We start from the raw sequence: 23,057 nt of genomic DNA on the forward strand, positions 1-23,057 counted from the left end.
CTGAACAAATGGGATGCGAGTTTCCTTTTATTACCTGAGCCTTGCCTTTCTTCATGAAGAATCCAGATCCCATATACCTGGTGTCATGACATGAAATAATCAAAATGAACTGGGAAGCAGATGAAGTGTTAGCCAAAGAATGACATTACATATTCAGTGAGACTGTAGTGATACTTTCAGTAGCATAAATAAACACACTAGTATGGTAGCAAGACCCTTGCTCACATATGATTCATGAAGGCCCTGTGAAATCCCTCTGAGGTGGTTGGATCAGCAATGGTCCCTCTGCTCAGTTAGAAGGCTGAGGCAGAGAAAAGTGGAATGGCTTGACCCAGTACAGGAAGCCACAAAAAACCCACACCCCCAGCCCAGGCCTATGCACAACACCAAATCTACACAACCATTTGTTCCCTTAGTGTCATCCTGAAAGACAGCCTTGAACCTGTTCCTTAACCATGGGTATATTTCTTAACCCATCTGTCTTTACTAGAAACCTGTTGAAAACAGGTTTATATGTAAATAAATATATGTTATGTACACCATATATATTCACAGGATGTAATCTATTCATTAAGCGGTCATTTAGGTGGTAATGAAAACACACACTTGCCTGATTACAAAAGAAAGATGGTGGCAAGAACACGTGATACCACGCACCTCTTTGAAATTTAATATAAATTATCATTAAACAAATTAATGAATCTACAGCTAGTTCAAGGATCTCTCCCTTGCCACAGTTCTTTGACAAAATAATAATAATAATAATAGTAATATTTTTTTTTTCTGCATCAGGTTTCCACAGTATGTCAGTGCTGGTGTACATATGGGGCAGTCTAAGCTCTCCACTCAACAAATTAGCTCCACGGTTAAGGTAGAACTCTAGCTTATTTTCACACAGGCATATTCTAGATGTGGGAGATTTTTTTTTTTAAGGTTGTCAACCTGTAGTTGAACAACGGCAGCAGGCCCCTTGGGAGTGTCATCATTTATAACAGTGATGCTCACAGGTGAGTGTCATGCCGATTCATATACTCAGGGTGTGTTGTGCAGCCCCACACTCCTCATGCTTCCTGCATGAACCCGGTCTCTTAGCTTTCTTCCTACTCCAGCTCCCAACAGACCCCACCACTTGTTTATTCTTTCTCAAAGAGCAAGGACCAGTGCTCTCTCCTCTCTTTTGCCCTGACTGCACATTCAGAAATGGCCTTCAGAGGAAGGCAGCTATAGTCAGGGATGCCAATGGAGCAGGGTAGAGAAGGACAGTGGTGGCTGCCAAGGAGTAGTAGGCTGAGAACAAAGGGTGCTGGAGAGGGCTCTGCTCCACCAATGCCAACAACTTGGAGATGGTCATCATCCTTGAGTCAGGCATTCCTAATATGAAAACTTCCCATCATTTTTCTGGGCAGAGTTCTGAATGAGTAACAGTAGCCAATGTCTAAAGTGGGCTGTGTGCAGCCTCTCTATTTGAACTAGCAATGTTCCTCACTAACCAGGATAAGTTATCATCATCTCTGGCCTTGGTCTGCTATGGATCCCTAGCTGGTCTCCTTTCTATTCTTGCCACCTGGTGGGAGCCCAAATTACTCAGGGTCAGAGAATCTGAGCTTGCTTTACCCAGCAGGGCTGGATAATAGGATGATTTGGCCACGGGTCTGTTTACCAGGTGTTTGGAAGGGTATACACTTGGCTGTATGGTGTGCTTTGATATTGCAAGGATCAATATTTGTCTCTTCCCTTGATATATTATAAAAAGCCCTTTTAAATAAAGCTATGGGCGACTGGGTATTTACCCAGGACCCTCCCGAAGCTATCCCATGTCTCTGTCTTTCTGCCTGATATTTCTTAATTCCTCTCTCTTCCACCCAAGAACCCTTCAATAGGTGGGCGCAAGTCGGAGCTGGACTCCCACAGACTCCCACACCACCCACCTCTACCTTTCAAGAGTACCATGACTATCACACACAGCTCCACAGAGATCCTTCTAAACCACAAACCTGATCATGTCACACCATGTTGGAGTGCTTTAGAGGCGTTCAGTTATCCTTGGAATAAAATCCAAATAATTGGGGTGACTGATCAAGCCCCTATCCCCCTGGCATCTTTGTCCCTCACTATACCTACATTCTGGTCACAAGCTTCCTGGCAGTTTCCAGCTCTGACACTTTTGCATTTATCATGCCCTCTGCTGGGTTGCTATTCAACTAATTCTTCTCCACAGCTTAACACTCCTGTCTCTACTCCAATATGATGTTTTTCTGATTCTAAAGGCTGGTCCCTGATATCTTCTCCATCCTTGCTCTGTTTCGTTCTCTCCAGAGCACTGGGTACTTGACATTATACTATGCATCTACTTGGTTGTTGGTTACATATAACAGCAAGCTTGTTTGTCCTTTCCTCTTTTTTGGTATGCTCTAAAAGGAGAAAAGTGAGCCTTTGTTTGAAAGGCCATGAACATTCTTCTTCAATGTCCTTCTACATACACCTTTAGTAAATTGTCCACTGGACACAGACAATATTGATGCACATGTTTATTTCCTGTTTGTATAAAACGAGCATTCTTGAGAGAGCATCAGCTGCAGTGGTTTTTGTAGTGGTCTTGAGTCCTTAGAGGTGAAGAGGGCAAGTCCAATGATATGACTCCCTGGGCTCTCAAGGTTTCTTCCTTCCCTCCCCAGAGCATCAGATGCCTCACTACCCTTCCAGGATTGACACAGCAGCCAGAGAGCCAGCCCTACAGCTACCCTGCACAAGCCATGACTCCCTAGATCTCGTAAGAGCACATGGCAGCCACAACTAGAAACAGGTCAACTCCGAGTCACCTGAAAATTATCCCAGTGAACCCTTTGTGAGGTAAGGTGGACTTGGACAACCCTGAGTACCTTTGGGACTTTTAGAGCCCAGCATCCTGGATTCTAATTTCTACCTTGCTATCAACTCTCTTGTGACCATTGGAAGCTGGTTACCTGATGGACATGATGTGGCTTTTATAAGATTAAACCAAATCATGTTGAAACAACTTTCCAAAACAGTGGTTTGCATTGATGATGGAGGCGATGTTTGCTAGTTTTAGTGTTCCCATCTCCAAATATGAATAGTACAAGTACCTTTCCCCAAGTTCTAATGCAGGCTGGTCTGTTAACATGCCGCAAACACTGGCTGCCACTAGGACGACTCCTAAGGAAAACCTTCTGCTTCCCCTTGTGTTTCTGAGAAAGGTGCGAAGACTGATAATGTATGTAAATATATGAAAATGAACATCTAAATATTCAGGTGGAAATGTGTCTACAGTGTAACTAAACAGCAAAGAAGACATTTACTCTCTTTTACATACTGGGGAGTGCCTTGGAGCTTATGCCATGATCTTTAAACTAGAGCTTCCCAGTGAATGACAGGATGCCTCACCAGTCACAGGAGAGAAACTGTCGCTAATACTCAGATTCTTAAAACATCTCTCTTAGTTCCTGTTCTATTGCTGTGAAGAGATACCATGACCAAGGCAACTCTTATTAAAAAAAACAAAACAAAACAATAACAAAAAAAACCATTTAATTGGGGGCTGGCTTACAGTTTCAGAGATTTAGTCCATTATCATCATGACAGGGAGTATGACAGAATGCAGGCAGGCGCTGGAGCAGTAGCTGAGAGCTATATCCTGATTTATAGGCTGGGAGAGCAAGTCTGAGCCTGAGCCTGACATGAGCTTTTGAAACCTCAAAGCTCACCCCCAGTGACACATTTCCTCCAACAAGGCCACACTTACTCCAGTAAGGCCACACCTCCCAATTCTTCTCATCCTTTCAAATAGTGCCACTCCCTGGTGACTAAACATTCAAATAGATGAGCCTGTGGTGGCCATTCTTATTCAAACCACCAAAATAACCAATATCACTTTTTACAGAGGTTGGTGACATAAAAATTTGAAAATAATGCTTTGAATAGCATATTTGTTCTGATATTTCTATAGAATTTGGGTTTCCTTATCACAGAATCTTTAATGGGAATCAACCCATCATCCCAAATTTCTCAACACATTGTCACATAGAAGACACAGAGAAATGAAAAGAACCCTGGGCCACAAACCTTTCCTTCCAAGAAGTGACAAAGGCATCTTCTGATGCTTTCCCAAGCTGTCAGGCCACAGGAGGACGTGCTTTGAACTCTGACACACATGTCTTTTGCAGCCAATAAGACTGGGATGATCTCACCTGCTCATGGTCCGGCTGTCAAAGGTCGTTCTTATATAACATTTGTGTGCTGTGTTACAAATACCAATGACTTCACTGGTCAGAACACAGCTATTACAATTTCCAAAACAGAGCTCAATTTCAATCCATGTCCTCCCGAATCGAGCTTGAAGAATTTACAGCAGCTTAATGGCTCTCTAAGACTAATGTGACTTTTCTTTGCTTTTACAGCTCTCAGATTTACAATAAGTAGTAAGTCGCAGGGTGACATTATTAATGTTGAACATGAGCCAGCACACCACAATTATCATCATTTATGTTTTTACAGAGATCTCAAGTTCTCAAAGAAGAAAATGTGTGTAATGACTCGGTACTAACATGAAGAGCAGCAAGCTCACCGTTCTCCAAGCCTTTCATTGGAGGCAGATGCTGCAGCCAACACTTCCACACCACCTCACTCACAGCAGTGCCTTATCCATTTTACTTCTAGTACCTTATGTCTTTCTAAGACATTATTTAATGAGCATTGTTTCTGTTGTACCAGTGTCGTAATATTAACATAAGGAAGGCCGTTTCCAATTCCTGACCCATAAATTCACTTCTCTGGGTCAGCAACATGGAACTATACGAAAGAAAGAAGCAGGAAAGGAAATTCAGTGGAAACATTCTAAAACTACAGATCTGTAAGAAAAAAAAAAGAAAAAAAGAAAAGTAAGGCCTCTTTAGAACAACCTTTACAGACAAAGCTCACTGCAAAAGAGGTACTGGCATCTGGAACTGTGCATCGCAATAACAACAGTTAATTTCACATTAGAAACACTTCAGGGAACTGTCGCTCTCCATGGCTTACCTCATCATCTTTATACCAGCACAAGCTTTCTGCAGTGAGGACGAACCAGTAGCCCTTCGAGCCTCCTTTCATGATCCCAATGTTGCTGACGGTCAGCCAGCCCTTACGAATCACCTGCAAGAAAGCAGACATCAGCAGAACCATTGAGTGTCAGTAAGTGGGGAGCAGGAGTCTCGGACGGACTAAAAACAAATTATAAATGGCAGTAAGAATAGCATTGCCTGCCCCCCACACACTCAGCTTCCACTGAGCTGTTGGAGAAAGTCTATCTTCCAAACATTTAGATGACTGGGGGAGGTCTTGCCCATCGGTGACTAAAACAAAGATCTTGGACTCATAGGGATGGCAAAAGCAGAGTTGACTGAAACAGACAAGAATGAAACGAAACAGCCTGACTGACTGCACCAGCCTATTTATGGCAGTCCTGCTACAATTAAAACTTATTTTGTGGATTGATTGGATAGACTCTCCAGGCCCACTGCTTCCGGGGTACTGGTATATTTGTCTGCCTGGCTTGGAGCTCATTAAAACTTGGAGCAGACACTGGTCAGCAAATGGAAAAAAAAAAAAAAAAACAACCCCCGCCCCCCAAAAAAAACCCAGAAACTCAACCAACCAATTAGATCCTTATTAAAGGGCCTGAATCAGGCTGATTGAGAAGGAAAGCTAAAACGATGAACATTGGAGTTTGGGGCGTTGAATGGTCTGGATTTATCCACCTCTTTCGGGTTGTTATTTATTATAGAGCAAAATGTGCAGCATCTTAGAAAAATCCTTCAATGGTTTTCAAATTCTAAAATGTTAACAACTGGGGGACAAGTTTGACAGAACTTAAAAGGGGCATTTAAGGAAAAAATGCCTTCTTCCTCACAGTGGTTATAAAGTTAATTTATTCCACACATGGAATAGTTTCCCATATCCTCGATGCTAGATGGTTTTATTACCTCAGAACCAGAAGTGCAGTTCTATATGGTTTTACATTATCCTAAAGTTTAAAATGTATCCTATTTCAAAAACATCCACTGTTCTAGACCTCCAAAAATATTTTTTAAATTTCTTGTTGAATGACTATTGGTTCCTGAAGGTAGATGAAAATGCTCTATATTTCTGTTAAATTCTCTGTTGAAGTTTAAGAAAGGCCATAGGAAAATTATGAAATACACCCAAGTTCTCACTGCTGATTTTTCAAAATTCTCCCCGTATTTGCAGTCCAGACCATAGATTCCTTTCCAGCATCCCCACTGTCCATTCACCCTCCTCAAGGCTTTGTTGATTCTACTTATCCCCAAAGAGCATCCGACCTGGGCCCAGACCAAGATGGTTTCTCAGCCCCTTCTTCTTATGCTACACTATAGAAAGAAGTTGACAGTGTACCTCAAAGTACAATTCCTACCAGACACAGAGTCACTCAAGTGCTTTCTGAAAACCACAAAGGCCTAGGCCAGGCATACTCTGAGTAAATCAGAACACATACACATGAAGTCCAGAGACCTATATTTTAATATATTACCAAGGGGACCCTTTCTCATACTGCAGTTTGAAGACCATGGAACATATCCATACAACACATACAATTAAAACTGTCTCCCTTAGAGCAAATGATCATGGCGAGGTTTCAGTAGAACAGATTTTAAAAAATCTGATGAACTAGGTGACCCGATTTCTGAATCACCTTCCAGGTCCTATTTCAGCACCTTCTTCTCTAGGCGAGTCTATCACTCCGTTCCAAGTACCCTCTTCATTGGAAAGCATCTCTTACTGTATGATTATATTGAAACTACATCTCTCTGGATCTGCATTTCCTGCTGAATTATAAGACCCCCAAGGATACAATAGAATCATTAATCATTGTGCTACTTTCATTTTAAACTTAAAAAAAAAAAAAAGGATTCTTTAAAGAAGAAAGCATTCATAGAAGAAAATCCATGGTCCAACTTGTTGGAGCCAGCCTGCTGCATAAGTAGGTAAAGTAGTAATTTGTTATTATAGATCTGGAAGAGTTCTTCTATATCCAAAGACACTGAATAAAGTGAAATAATTGGTGTGCTTTCCACTGATGAATTTTAGGTCCTGGTAGAATGACACAGTGTTAGTTTGTGTTCCACAGAAGAAAAAAAAGGTTAATTTATGGCTGCCATGTGCATCTCCTCTCTCTCTCTCTCTCTCTCTCTCTCTCTCTCTCTCTCTCTCTCTCTCTGAAATTCTTTTAAAAAGAAAAGGTGAAGGCTAGAAAAATAGGTGGCCTGAAATTGAAGTGAGATGCTAGATTTTACTATCTCACTTTTCTGGAAATATAAGAAAGAAATTCCGGATATATATCTTCAATATAAGTATCCTTATTTTTAAATTCTTGAACTGGCCAGATGGCCAGATAATTAATTCTTGTAATTTAATTTGTCCTCTGGTCTCTGCTTATGCACATGAATAAATACAAGTGATATTTTTAAAAATTATGTGTATGTCTACTGTATTCACCAATTATATCAAAAGTACTTAAAAATAAATTTGAGACTATGTTGTGGCAATGAGAAACATTTTTAACTATCTCAAAAACTTTGTGTGAGATATATATCAGTTCCTTAATATTAATAGCTTTATTGCTGACCTCTTGGATACCAAGTTCAAGGATATTAGCTTCAACATGTATATTAGATGTTAATAAATCTGAGCTTTTTTTCTTTTCTAGCTACATATAAGTAGATGCTCCACTATATCCAGCATTCCAGTGGATCTAGAATGCTCCCTTGAACAGAGAGGTCACGTTTGGTTTAATTGTTAATTTTTAAGGGCCTTTTACAAGATAAGCAAGGATTATATTAATACCATAGTCTTGGCATTGTTCTTAGTTTTTATTTTGAAACAAGTCTCACTAAACTACCAAGCTAGCCTTGAACTCACTCTCTAGACAAGGTAGCCTTTGAACTTGAGAGCTTCCTGCCTCAGTCCTAAACAGCCTGAATTACAGGCCTGTCCCACAAGGCCTACTTAAACTAGGTTTTATAAGCTGTTGTAATAATCCAAATGAGAAACAACTAGTGTGAAAATTAAACTCAGAATGTGAAAAGTAAAAAAAAAAAAAAAAAAAAAAAAAAAAGAACTTAATCTACTGGAGAAATATCTAGAGAGTAAAATGAACAGGACAGACAGACTTGCAGCTGGATGAAGGGAAATTTGGAATGGTGTCAGTTAGCAGCCAATAATCACTAGCCACAGACAGAATTCCAATTCCAATGATTAGTTTGAATGAGATGTGTGATAGCAAAATGCACTCTAAATTTCTAAACTTTAAATAAAGAATTGAAAATACCTGCTTAACACTCAAATGCTTATAAAGAAATGACACTTTGCATAAATTAGGTTACATTAAATCTATTTCTAATGACCTCATCTGTTTTGTTTTACAGTTTAATGTGGCTACTAGAAAACAGGGATTTGGTTATGGTGTTTTAGATTGGTTCTGAAACGCTTGCCTCCACCATCTTTCAGAGCCAACCATTGTAAAATTCAGAAAGAACAGAGGAAGGGGACCAAATTTTAGAAAGGGGAGTGTTAGTTCATTCAAGACCATGTTGAATTTGAGGTACCTGTAGAAGACACATACGGGGGACCCTCTGGAGAAAAGGGGAGAAGTTAAGGCTGAACCTACAGACTTGAAAGTCCTTCGTATACACATGGGCAACAGTTCACAGCAGTGGCTCAGGGTGGAATTATGTAGGAACACCAATATTTAAAAGGTGGTCAAAAGGGGCTGAAACAAAATCAGAAATACAGGCCTTAGGGTCATAGACATCAAGGCAAGTGGAATCTCAAATTTACCAAGTTCCGTATAAGGGAGGGCACGGAATGGACTTTGGCTCTGGCGGTCTCAGTGTGGTGGTGGGTGAGGAGTGAAAGCTCACTGAGATGAAAAGAACAAAAAGTCAAAATGGACAAAACAGCTGAAGAGAGATCTTCCCAGAGGAGTTGAACCCAGCATCGGGCATGGGGTCAAGAGGATGGGGGCAGGGCATGGTCTCCTGCTCTTCATGGTGGCAACTATGTGACAGAAAATAATTAGCAGTGAGTAAGGGGTTGGTAGTGCTGGACAGATGTAACGAACAAGGGAGATGGGAGTGGGGGGAGACGAAGAGCTGGGAGAGGGACTGGCCTTGAGTTGGGCTGCCTTACTTTGTGAGCCTCTGGGGAGAGTGAGAGAAAGACAGGGCCAGATAGTCAAAGCTCCTGTGGGTTCTTCCTGCAGGAGACAGGCAAAGTCTAGGAAGCTTATGATCTTTTTCTTCAGTAAAGAAGAGTCTAGGTCGTCAGCGGGGAAGTGAGGACAGGAGGTTGAAAGGAAGGTCTCGAGAGGTGGAGTAGCCCTGGGACACTCAGTCACAGAGTGAGACTGAGCAGGCTAGAGGTGGTTCAGAAAGCAGGATAAAAGCTGGGTGTGAAGAAACAGATCCGCAGGGACACGGTCAGCATTGCTGTGTCCCAGAGGCTCTGTGTGGACCTCACACAGAAGATGAGATGCTAGACCTGACTGGACCCAGAGTTCTGAACGTCTGTGCAAACAGATCTAAGTACATTCAAAGTTTGGGACAATTCGGGTTATCAATCATCACACAAAACAGCTCTGGTGGAGACATCAGGCCTGGGGTGGGGTGAGGGAACCAACAGAGACATAGAAAATGAAGAGATAAAGAAAAGGCCTGGAGAATCCAGTGAGGTATGTAGCACAGTGGTTCTCAACCTGTGGGTGGTGACCTCTTTGGTAAACCTCTATCTTCAAAAATATTTACATTATGATCCATAACAGTAGCAAAATTACAGTTACAAAGTAGCAACAAAAATAATTTTATGTTTGGGGGTTACTACAACATGAGGAACCATATTAAGGGGTTGCAACATTAGGGAGGGTGAAAGCCACTGATGTCGTAGAAGGCAGGAACAGCTTTGAGCTGTAAGATGATGTGACGCAATAAACTGCCTGCTGTTGCTGGCACCATCGGACTCATCACTCAAGCATGCACCACTATTTCCAGACACATGCAATGTTATGGCTGAAACAGTGTTTACTAAACATTATTTAGTCTGGTGGATATTGTCATTTCAGCTACTTAAAAACCGTGAGTTACTAAGAACAGTGAAAATGAGAGGTGGTAGAGCATTTGCCCAGCACATCTAAGTCACACTGGGTTCAATCCCCAGCAACACACACACACACACACACACACACACACACACACACACACACACACACACACACTGCAAAGCCATGACACAAAAATAAATAAGATGGATTCAATACTATTTTTCTGACACGACAATCATTTGCCTCCCGACAAGCTTTCTGAATTGGAGAGAAACACAGGAGGATTCAAGCTGCCAGCAGGCACACATGGCCCTTGTCACTCCTTGTGGGGAATTCGTGGCACTGTCCTCAGCACTCAACACTGACAGCAAGCCCTTCAGAGAAGCTCCAGGTTTGTTCTTTGCATAGGGAAGGGAACACATTGTTTACCAACAGATGCCATTCGGCATAGACTGGGAATTTAGAAAATTCTTTGATGCGTTGTTTTTCACTAAGGAATTGAGGGGATGCCAGGGATCAAGGTGGACCGACTCTGGAAAAGGTCCTGTTTAAATGGGTGGAGCAGTCAGGCATGGTGATTCACCTCCATCATCCCACCACTCAGGAGGCTGAGGCAGAAGATATCCACGGGCTCAAGGTCAGCCGTGGGGTGAGAGAGATCCCGCTTCAAACCACAACCAAAAACAAGCAGAAAAGGTGGGAACATAAGGGGTACAAGTACAAAGAGGAAATAAAAAAGAAGGAAAGAAAGCCAAGGAAATAAAGGAGAAAGGGAGAAAAAGAAAGAGGATTTGAATAGAATGGGCAGAAAATAGGATTAGCATCCTTATGTCGAAAAAGATAAAATGTGAGATATTCCTTTTGTATTCACACTTGAGGTTGCAAAAAAAGAACCTATCAGCATTCAGCACAATAGACACCTAGGTCTCTCAGTGTCTGAGCATCAAATCCTGCCTTATGTAACCAAGCAAACAAGAGCAAGCATCCCTGTAATGCAAGACTACAAGGGATCTCGCGAGTGGAAAGGGCATGTTCTCACTTGTTTGGCTGGAGAAACGCCCGCCCCCCCTTGTTTAATTTACTATTCCAAGTATCACCGAAGCTACTTTTGGCAAATGTAGAAACTTTGAAAACAACCAAAGATCATCAGTCAAGAGACTGGACCAGTCTCACCCCTGCCCCTCACGAAAGCCTACCCTAGGAGAGTTCTGCTGGGATTCCTCCACACAAACCCTGCCTGTTAGGGGCCGAAATTCAGAGCCCGGCCTCTGGCCAGCGCACTAGATGATAACAGGAGTACAATCTCAGGGAGAAAAAAAGCACACATGGAAGCGTTCCAGTGCGGTCAAGGCCTTGGATTTTATTTGTGAACAAGCAGTTTTGACCTTGGCCTTGCTTATGGAAGACCGCGCAAGCTTTCTCTTTCTGTTTCCAGCCATGCAGCTGGCTTTTACTGCCGCAGCTTGGGAAGCGGTTACAGAGCACCGACCGACCGGGTATTTTGATAGTTTGGCCTCAGTGGATTGTAAAAGCTCCTACACAGCCTTTCTCCACAGATGAGTACCTGCTTCTAAGAACAGTCCACACTCTTCAGGGCCTACCTGGCCAAATGCTGGAGGCTGCAGAGAACCAGCCAAGCTGCAGGTCAAACCACTCACCCTGTTGGTTTGGGAGAGGTTATGGCTGCATGGACAGGCGTCCTCAGAACAGACAGCTTGTCCTTGTCCCAAATCTGACCCACAGAGATATTTTCAGCAGGTGTGCCTGGGGCAAGGGTTTGATAATCGTGAAAAGTGTTTTCCCATGTACAGGCACATGGGCTGCAGGATGTGAAACTGGATTCACCGTGTTGATACCGAATGATATCTGAGAATCATGGATACACAGAATACTCTTTAGGGGCTAACCCTATCTATTAGGGCCAGGCCTGGGTAGAAGGGATTATCTCAGCCATTCTTTTGTTTGTTTGAGACAGGGTTCCTTTGTGTAACAGCCCTAGCTGTCCTGGAACTCACTCTGTAGACTAGGCTGGCCTCAAACTTTCAGAGCCTCTGTCCCTGGATTAAAGGACTGAGCCACCCCTACCCAGGTTTTTTTGTTTTTTTCCAGCCATTCTTAATGGTAGTTTGTTCTGCTATGATGAGCTGCTATCACCACAAGCCCAAGGCTGTAAGGCTACTTGGTCTTGGAACAGAACCACCAGAATCATGAGCCAAGAAACCTTTCTCTTGCGATAGCTTACTGCTTTTGGTATATTTTGTTATAGTAATGGAAAGCCGAAAAACTTAATGAGGAGCAGGAGGACATTTCAATTTCAAATGCCGAGGAAAAACAAGTTTGTTGTGGAGACCCCTTCAGTGGAGAGCTGCGGAAGAGAGGCCCCCTGGCCAAGAGAAGCCCCTTGGCTGAGGCTGCCTGGAGACGAGGAATTTGACAGAGGATTTTAATTCATTGTTCTCCAAGCACTTGGGTTTTGTAAACTCCTTTTTGGAATATAATCTTTTGGCTTTAATTCTGGAAATTTTCAGAGTAGGAGGGAGTTTATAGTCACATCCAAGACATGTCTATGTGGTTGACATTTTATTACTGATGTGTAACATCTTTTAACACATCGATGATGTCATTTGATTATTGCTGAATCTGACAGGTCATGAAAAGAAACTGGTTGAATATAATTTGAAACAAGATATAGAAAAAGGAATAAACATCCAACCTTGAGCACGGAGCAGCCTCAGAGTGATTTTTACCAGTGCGCTGTTTTGAATTATTCCAGAGTCTTTTGTGCACTAGTAGTTTGAGGAGAATGCCCGTGGGAGCCATGCTTAGCTTTGGAAGAGTGGTTTCAAGACTAGTAAACTCTTGGCCTCCTTCTTTAAAGGGGACCCATGCCACCAGTAACTCTCCAACTTAGTGGTTACAGCCAACGAAACAGAAGGCAGGAGCAATTTGAGGGAGCCCACTAAGAGTTGGGGGGGGGGTAGAAGAACCAACTATGTTTCACTTGCTCTCCCAGTAAGGGTAAAGTGACAGCTCCCACTGGCAAATCCAGAGAGGTGAACAGGGAAGTGTGGTCCACACCTTCCTCTTCCTCATCTTTGCCCATGTTCTCTGTAGAAAATGCCACTGTGAGTGAGTGACAAGTTCAATAGAGGAGGAAATTGTCCAAAGACATGTCTCACTTAAGGGTCACTTGAGCAGCGTTTCCTGGATACCTATAGATGAAGCAGCCACTGTACAGGGTGCCTTGAAGTGGGGGCCACACCAAGGGGTCCCTGGCCCAGGAACGTCCTAACAGTGGCTGACAGACCTGTTATGAAAAACGAGATTTCAATGTCTGATGGACTAACCTCACAGTTGAGGTAAAGAGGCAGGGAAAAGGAGAGCCTGAGGCAAAGCATGTGTAAAAAGGCTTAAGATGGAACATCTAGTCTCTGAGGAAATGTCCTTTTGCTCAAAACTGGAGCATCTGCCATCACTTTGAAGGACTTGGCTGTATGACGCTTGTATGTTTGGGTGTCCCTTCCTGGCTTGAACTTTCTAGGAAGTCAGAGTATATAACTTTAACCCCATTTCTAGGAACCCAAGGACAGCAGCAGCAGCCAGCGTTTACTGTGCGCCAGCAACTGTGCTAAGAGATCTGCACATGCGCTGATACTTCTTTTAATCCACAGGCTGATCTTAGGAGGGAGATAATACTTTCCTTATGTGGCAGAGGAAGAGACCAAGTTCTGCTTCCTTCCTGACTGCCAAGCCCATGCTACTAACCAGCTACTAACCAGCTACTAACCAGCTACTAATGAAGAGGCCTCCCTTGCAGGGCCTGTACGCTGTGGGCCATTTTGCTCCTCTTGGAAAAGCACATTTTTAGTATGACACTGAAATAAAATCTCCCTGCTAGTTCAGCCTCAGAGGCCATTCCTCAACTCACAGATGAAGGAGTTGGCTACAGTATGGGTTCTACAACAACAACAAATGGTCGGAAATCACCGGAACTGCACAGAACTGGGAGAAATCATCTATTTCCAGTCATTCTTACCTGGGTGACATTGGGTTTACTTAACCTGTGTTTGCCTTGCATATAATCTGGAATGGTAATATCTGTAGCATAAAGCTGTTGTGAGACTCGTATGAATTAATATATGATCAGAGTTTAAGTCACCACCTACTAGCAATAGGTGCAGTATATATGTGATTATTTCCATTGTGTTTGTTAGTATAAGGATAGAAAGAAGTAATTGTATTGTATCGTACCCCATTATAACTGTAAATTGGTGATAAGATACAACATTGTGTTTCTTTATTCCTCAGTTTCCCTATATCTCCCCTCTAATTTCTAACAGTAAGAATGATATTTAAAAAATCTAAGCTGACATCTGTCATTGCTTGTTTAGTACAGGCCCTGTCTTGAAGTTCTTTTTAATATGCAATGAACAAAGTGTGTTGAAAAAGTGGCGCAGGATTAAAAATAACCTGACAGTGGAAATAAACACAACCACACAACATAAAATGTTGTGAAGTCCTGATGAAGCCATTGGGAAATCCCCAGGATGCAAGCACCTTGACTACGTTAAATTCAGATCTAACTTGATTGACTGAAAACTTATTACTATGGTGCAGTCAAAGCTGGCTGAAAATAAGGTCCCCATCGTGAACATTCACGTCAGCTCTCTTTTTTATTTGAACATCTCCAGCTGCCAAAATGATAACACTGTGGCTTCTCTGTAAAACCCGACCACTGCGGCATTGCCCTGGTATAAATTTCCATTGTAAACTGATAAATAAAGCTCACTGCCAAACAGAAACCCAAGTCACCGTTTCACAGGATCAACTCGGTGAGGGACACAACCCTTGTCACTTGTGTTTTCTGGACTGTCCCAGTCTCCTGGGACAACCGCTACGGGGCCTCCATCCCTCCACTCACTCTGCCCTGCAGAGGCATCTGATGCTCCTGCCCAGTTTCCCAGGCCATGAAGGTGAGTTTCACGGCTCTGAGGCTCCTTCGTCTCTTGCACTACCTAGGTTTATAAAGCCACTGCTGGAGACTTTCTTTCCTTTCTCTTGCACTGAGGAGCTCATCTAGGCATCGTTTCTGCCCCAGGCACTGCTGTTTTGAAAAAACGTTTCTTCTCAGAGTTTACTCACCTAAACCTCACTGAGATCTGGCCCATTAACCATGATGAAAATCAGGGCTCCACTTTCTTTCAGGTTTTTTCCCTGTGTATCTTTTCCATGTGCAGAGCTCCCTTTGAAGTTGCTGGGGCCCTCCATGTGGAAGAGATTGCACATGATACGAAACAGAATGGGAGCCAAGTCTGGCATCTATTTCTCTACGTTCAAGGACCAAACTACATATACACAAAGGAGAAAGGATACTCCACAATTAGCAAGGCCTGAGTAAAGTGTGGACATTTTACTAAAAACAGTCCAGAAAAAGATACATATCAACTTAGCAGATAGGAAATTATTTAATAGTTAACCTGTTATCACCTTATATGTGTTAGAATGTACACGGCACTCAAGAATAAGCTGAAATAATAACAAGGAAACAGGCAAACAGGCCCGGTTCTTGACCCTGATGGAGCTTTAAGAAACGAGGGAATAGAAATTGAGTGAAGACTCACGCAGACTAAAGACACAGTTGTCACTGGTGCATGAAAAGAATGGTGATCATATGAAGTATCAGAAAAGACATACTTGAGGTTTTTAGAATATAGGTTATAACTGAAAGGAGTTGGGAGAACATGGAGGTTGGGGTGGCACACAGTATGACTAGGAAGCAAAAAGGAGCCGCATGCAGGATGAGCCTGCAAAGAAGGCCAGCCAGGCTCGGCCCTGCAACTCAGGGGAAGAAATCTGGTTCGTAGCTCTCGAGGTGTTTTTTAAAGTAAAGCAGTCGTGTAAGATTTACTTCACATAAAAGCTCTCTTTTCAGCTCCAGTTTGGGGAAGAGATTAGAGGAAAGAAGCAAGGAGGCGAGCGGGGTGACTGCTACAGAGCCCCGAGTAACAGACAGTGATAACTTTGACAGGCCCACTGGAGTGGACACATGGGGAGGCAGGCGGATCAGAGGGATGCTGAGGAAGAAAAATTAGTATGGCAATGATAAATTAGATATGCAAGATGAGAGAAAGTGGCGTGTCAAGGATGACTCCCAGAGTCTCCGTGTTTGAAACTGAGCAGACGCAGGAGGCACGTTCACAGAGAGGGAGAGGAATGTGTGTTTAGGGAAGGGATGAGTCAAAAGTTCTGTCTGGACATGTCACAGGAGGAATGTGCAAAATGGACCCCTGACTGTAAAGCAGCCCAGAGCAGTTCTATAGACCTGTGAGTTGTTGATTTGTGGATGGGACTGAAGCTGTGGGTGTAGGGGGAAATAGAGAGAGAGAGTCTGGACAAGAAGATGACCCTGGTCTGCGCCTTAAGGACAGGCAGCATGCTGGGCAGAAAGGATGAACCAGGGGTGGGGGGGGAGGGCATGGCTGGAAGGGTGAGAGAAGAAAGAGAATACTGCACATGCCAAAGCTACCAGAAGAGAATGCTTTACAAAGAGGATCAAAAAAGTCCAGTGTCACTGTGAAGGAAAGTAAAATTAAAAGTAAATATTTTCATTGGTTTGAGTAACACAGAAGCTATCGAAGAGATAACATTTAGCCTAGTAGGGCATCAACCTGGGCAATCCAAAGGGTCACTGGAGCTAAGGGTACAAGGGTACTGGAGGCTCCTGCTGTGTCTGAACATTTAGCCTAGAAGGACATCAACCTGGGCAATCCAAAGGGTCACTGGAGCTAAGGGTACAAGGGTACTTACTGGAGGCTCCTGCTGTGTCTGGTCTTATCATTTAATTTCTGCATAGAGAGAGCAGATTCTGAGGCAGGCCTTTAGCATCTCTGAAGACAGTGAGGACACATTAGAACCGATATAAAAGTATTCAACACAGAACTGTGTTCTGCTGTCATGTTGATCAAACCACACTAGCCAATGTTTCTGTGTGCTGATGGGTAAGGGAGCAGGCAGACATTAGGGTAAGCATTAGAGCTGAAGTTTGCCCACACTATTGTGATTGCAAACAATGAATCAGTTCCTTCCCAGCACCTTCTGGATGCAAAAATCAAATCTCCTAACTGCCCCCTACCCCTGCCTTTTCCTTTTTTAAAGGTAGTCCTTCGAGAGTTTGATACAACCTGTTTTGATCACATTGTGGGTTTTAAAGAAGTTCCCTGGAAATTGTGGTCCTTGCAGGCAAGGAACAAGATTAGCTGTCTGTCATTCGGGTGGAAGTCAGACATTAATTTGTTAGTATTAAGTAATGAGAATTGGCCAACAAAGCCCAAGTGCTGGGGTTGCCAGTACAGCTACAAAAATCTCCTTATCCTACAGTACCTCTGAAGAATCCAGAACTCTTAGGAGACTGTCAATGTATCCAAGATTAAATGACTGCTAGCAGCCCTATCTTCCTGCATACCACCTATCATCAGGAATCCTGGTGCTCCGAGGAAAATACATCCGTTAATCCAGTATGGGATTCTGGCTTTTCATTTCTTTCAACATATGATCAGAGACCTTAGTTTCTCACATTTTAGGTGACTGACTGTTCTGTGAATTGTGTCAGTGTAGGCTGTGAAAACATCTATAGCATAAAAGCCAATAGTTTTCCATTGCTAGGGGTTTCTTCTTACGGAAAACTGCAGAGGTGATCTTTATCTGCTTGATCACACCATCCACATAAGACCCAGGCCCTGGGGCAGTGGTTCTCAACCTTCCTAATGCACTTCCTCATGTTGTGGTGACGCCCAAACCTAAACTTATTTCTTTGCTACTTCCTAACTGTGGTTTTGCTACTGTTATGAATTGTAATGTCAATATCTGATACGCAACCCAAGGTTGTGACGCACAGGTTGAGAAGCCCTGTCCCAGGGTGCCATTTAAGAGCTCCCTGGAGCAGGGCCACCAATGCGCATGTCTGATCTAGTTCTTTCCACCCTGGCATGCTAGGAAAAAGAGCACACGTCCCAACACCCCCTTTGCCTTCTTTCGTAGACATCTTGTAGTGTTCTTTAAGGAGATTTCTGCTACTAACTATAAGAGGATAAAATGATGGACTGCCTTCCTGTGAGCAACCTATTACCCTTTCCTCCTGTTCAAGTTCATATTAGCTTACTGTTTGGGCTTCTAAATACCGAGCAAATGTGGTACCTGTGGGACTCAGGATCACCCAAAGAGCATTGTACATATGGAGGAAATTTTAGTCACTCTATGCTCTAAAACTGACAGAGCTTGGGCCTCAGGAGAGACGAGGAAGTGGTAAATGGGATAAAGCCAGGATTGATTACATAGGAATGTCTTAATATTAGAAATGCACATTCAGGCAGATATAAAAGTCAATTTAAACTAAACAAATTCTACAACCCCTGTAAAGCTTTGCCATCTCTCCCTAAGAATACAGTGCTCATTAATATATAAAAATGATAATGGGAATGACATACAACACTTAATACAAATTAGGCCAGTCTGAAAGATTGATATTCAACCAACAGAATCAAATAGCGCGTGCCAGCCCTTCAGAAGTGAAGACCTGTGACGTCAAGGTACCAGCTAGAGATAGAAGATGCACCCAGGCATCGAACTGATGGCCTTTGAAATCATTACTGTATGAACTGATTATTTGTGCTTCCCCCTTAGTCTGGAAGTTTCTATAATGAAATCCTATTTCAGCAGAGACCTAAAGTTGAAGAAATCTTTATTTATTTATTTATTTATTTATTTATTTATTTATTTATTTATTTATTTATTTATTTATTGTATGTGAGTGTATGCGTGTGCACCTTGTGCATGCCTGGTGTCTGCAGAGGTCAGAATGGGGTGTCAGGTCTCCTAGAACAGGGATTACAGGCAGTTGTAAGCACCATGTGGGTGCTGGAAACTGAACCTGAGTCCTCAGGAAGAACATCAGGTGTTCTTAACCACTGAGCAGTCTCTCCAGCTCCAGCTGAAGAATTTTAAAACATAAACTATGTGGATATTGTGGGGGGGAGAGGGGGTAGGGAGGAAATAACAGATATCAAAACCCTGAGGTGGGAACATCAAGAAAGCCCATGGCGTGCATTGTAATTAGTGGGAGAAGACACAAAAGCTAATGGAATCAGAGCAGTAGGCGTGGGCCAGATCAGAAGGAAACTGATAAGACTTAAGTGCCATTGGAATAGCTTTCGACTTCTTAGTAAAACGGTAAGTTGTTTTGGATTTTGTTCGGGTTTTCATAACCTTAGCAAATACCTGAGGAAACAGAATAAGGGAAGAAAGACTTATTTTGGATTATGGTTTGGGAGATGTCAGTCCACACTTCTTTTGCACTTTGTTTATGAAAAGTTCAGTCCACGGTTCTCTTGTGCGGCTCTGCCTGTGAACTTATGGCAAGGCAAACAGCATGGCTTCTGGAGCGTAAGTGGGGAAAGGATGCTTACCTCACAGCGACCAGAAGGCTGAGCTGAGTAGCAAGAAGAGAAGCCAGGATAGATATATGAGAGGTGCTCTTCAAAGTCACACCCCCACCAACCATTTTTTTCCAACTAGGCCCCATTGTCTGAAGTTAGACCAGCTTCCAACAATCTACCCTGATTGTGAATGTATCCATGAGTATCCACTGATTAGATTAGAGCCCGAATAATTGAGTGGTCTGGGGCATGCTTTACTGTCTGTGACCCTTGGTCTAATTAAGTAGATAAACTTATCCAGATGGAAATCATTGAAGAGAGTGAACAGGGAAGTGTGGGCTCAGATGATTTGACAGTGACTTCTGGAGGCTGAGGAGATGGCTCAGTCCACAGAGGGTTTGTCGTTCAAGCATGGTGAACTGAGGTCAACCCCTAGAGCCCATGTGGAAAAGGCACACCCTTGTGATTCCACACTGGGGATGCAGAGCCAGGCAACTAAATCCCCGAGGCTGCTGGGCCAGCTGGCCTAGCCTACTCAGTGAGCACCAGGCAAGTCTCAAAAACCAGGATAGATGGGGACCAAAGAATGAATGGCAGCAGAAACTTATTTCAGGCCTGTATGTGCATGTGTGTACACATAATTAAAAACAAGTAAGCACACACATTCTTCAATAAGGGAACCTTTCCCTGGCTGCTGTACTGAGAGATAGTTAAAAGTGCAGCGAGAGATACAGAGACACTCATAACCCAGATGCTTCAAGTAGATGCTTCAAGCAAGGCAGAATTAATGGGCTGACAGAGAAGTGGTCAGCTGCAGGCATGATGGCATTTATTTCAAGGGGACTGTAGTGTCAAGAGGATATAATGAATGAGAGGTCTCCTGCAGACTGGATCCCCTGCCTTGTGAGTACAGGAACACTGTCCAATAACTTTTTTGATTCCCAGCACAAAATATGAATCTAGATCTAATTTACCATGGCTATAGGTTGAATATTACAGAAAAGCATATTTTTCATATGTGCACAAACTCAAGGTGGACATTTGTTTCTCTCGTTTCTAGACTCTGTTGTGAGGATAAAAAACATTTTGATAATAATTATTTTGTTAATGTATCTTAGATATTTTTATTTTCTAAACAATATTTGTGACCATTTTTTTTCTAGTTTCTAGCCTCTAGGTGAAAAAAAAATTATAAGATGTAAAATGAAGACTTTGACTGACTCCAAGATGTCCATGGCTTCCAAAGTATCCTCAGACTTGTACCTAATCCAACTATGTCACAGTGAGACCAGATCTCTGGGCCTCTCACACGTGGCTCTATCGCTTAGGGCAAGATCTTCTTGGGGCCTCAATCTCCTCATCCATTCATGAAGACAGTAGTATCTATTTCAGAGGACAAATGAGAAAACAGAGCATTCAACACCACATGTCTCCTTACTCCATGATGAGACATAATACCAGTCAGTGCTAGTAGAAGGGACCGAGTATGAAAGTATGAAGGAGAGAAATCCCTACCCATGAGCAACATTCTTGCCTCATCGCTGTGCGGGGAAGATACATAAATACACCGAGTCTTAGAAAATTTGGTACTAAACAAATCTTTGCTAGGAGCATGAAACGGGCAAGAAGCAATCATCTAACTAAAAAACTAAGAACCACACTGAAAAAAGGAATGGTACAGGACATGGGCCAATCCCTTTCTGCTTCTTTTCTGCTGTGCTTCCCAACCCCAGCCATTTCTGTGTCTAGAAAGCCTGGTTTTTGTTCTGGTTTTTCCCAACCTTGCCCTTGCCTTCTGGCAGGATTATGTTTCCTCCCCAGGTTGCAGACTGCCCTCTCACTCGGAACCTGCCTTACAGTACTCCTCTTCAAAGAGGCCCTTCTGTTCCCTCTTCCCAGTGCGCCCCACAACTTCACTCTTTCTGTGACCACCTTCCATCCTTTCCCATGCTCATCTTCGTGTTCCTGTGCTGTCTTGACCATCACTAGACTATAACCATCCTGAGGATAAGAACTAATCTGCATTATTGCTACTCTACCCCCAGAGCTGTGCCTGGCCTTAATTCTAGGAAGAATGAAGGAGATGAAGAATGAGCAGACATTGAAACTCCTTCTCAAGGCTGGGCCTTTTGCCTTCTCACTTCAGGTCAGTTACCAACAGGAGGACCCAGAAGATGATGATGCCTGATACGGACCTGCCAGTAAATTCAAATATGATTGAGGACACTCAAAAGATAATCCACCAATGACTCCATGTAACCCAGGCAGCACTGAACAATTACCTGTAAAAGCTTTGGGCATTTTTATCAGTTAATTTTGATAAAGGAACTTAAAATTTAACTTTCAGAAAAATGGACTTTATGAGTTTTGCTAAAGATATTTGATCTTCAACTATTAAAAAAGTGAAAGCAGGGAGCAGAAAGAGATGATTATAGTATGTCCCCTTGAAGAATTGTTGCAAAAACTCAAAGAAGTGATCCACAGAAATTTGTGGATTCAAATCCAGGCTTTACCACATACTATAAGGATCACCTTGGACAAGTCATCCAACTTCTGCGAGCCTTGGCTAACCTCAGTCATAGGGTTGTTGCCAACCAGACCTTCTGGTTATTGTGAGAATTAAAGAAAATATAAATGGAAAGAAGCTTGGCATAGGACTTTATATAATAAGTTCTTAATATATATTAGCTGCTGTCATTATCTGTCAAAATGGGGATGATGCTATATGACTGTGCAGCTATCAGAAGAATAAAGCGCAGGCATGCTGCCACATAAGAAGGCCATTTAACAAGCTGAAGCTGTTGCTATGAGTGTGATTATTTGAAATAAAATATTCTAGAGAATGATGGGTACACACAAAACTATGTGGGACAGTGCTAGGTAATGTAACCATCTAAGAAAAAACAAAAGAACCACTTCTGGCATGATTGTCATGGATAGGAAAGCAGTTCAGTAGCCATGTGGCTCTTTTCTCTCTGAATATTTATTGTGCTCATTGAATTTTGCACATGCATCTTGTTTCTGACTTACTTGTAGTTGGGTTTTCTGGGCTCTCATCTTCCAAAGAAGCTCAGAGTATACTGGCTGAAAGCATGCAAGCACTCTACAAATGGACCTATGTCCACAGCCCCAAGGTGATAAATTATTGATATAATGGTTCCAAGCCAGAGGTAATCCCAACACTCAGGGCTATTTGTAAATGTACAATAGAAACATTGTCTTGTCATGCTGTCCAGGAACTCAAGGAGTCGAATGAAGAACTTGCCGATTAAAGATGACAATAACATCTGTTAGAGCTCAAGATATAAGCCATCCAAATTGTTAATGAAGCATAACTTAGTGCCCATATAATACTGGAATTTACTATATTTAGAACTACATTTCAGAGCTACATGAAATAAAAGTTGTGATGACAGGTGTAGATGGGAAACTAAAATAATGACTACAGGCAAGCTACAAATGAACTGTGTGTAAAGATGATATTGAAGAGTCAACCGTTGATTACATTGAATGACCAT

At 42.6% G+C, this 23,057-nt stretch overlaps 1 protein-coding gene across 8 annotated transcripts in view; it reads right to left on the minus strand.

Annotated features, from left to right (window-relative positions):
* The window catches only part of Dnm3 (dynamin 3), a 495,138-nt gene that overhangs the window by 240,905 nt on the left and 231,176 nt on the right, over positions 1-23,057 (minus strand). For all 8 annotated transcript variants that reach the window (XM_076547837.1, XM_076547834.1, XM_076547833.1 and 5 more), the window contains one exon: positions 5,035-5,148. In XM_076547837.1, coding sequence (XP_076403952.1) covers positions 5,035-5,148 — 114 coding nt within the window. The remainder of the gene's footprint in view (positions 1-5,034; positions 5,149-23,057) is intronic.

This window comes from Peromyscus maniculatus, chromosome 11 (genome assembly GCF_049852395.1).
Source record: "Peromyscus maniculatus bairdii isolate BWxNUB_F1_BW_parent chromosome 11, HU_Pman_BW_mat_3.1, whole genome shotgun sequence".
NCBI classification, from domain to species: Eukaryota; Metazoa; Chordata; class Mammalia; order Rodentia; family Cricetidae; genus Peromyscus; species Peromyscus maniculatus.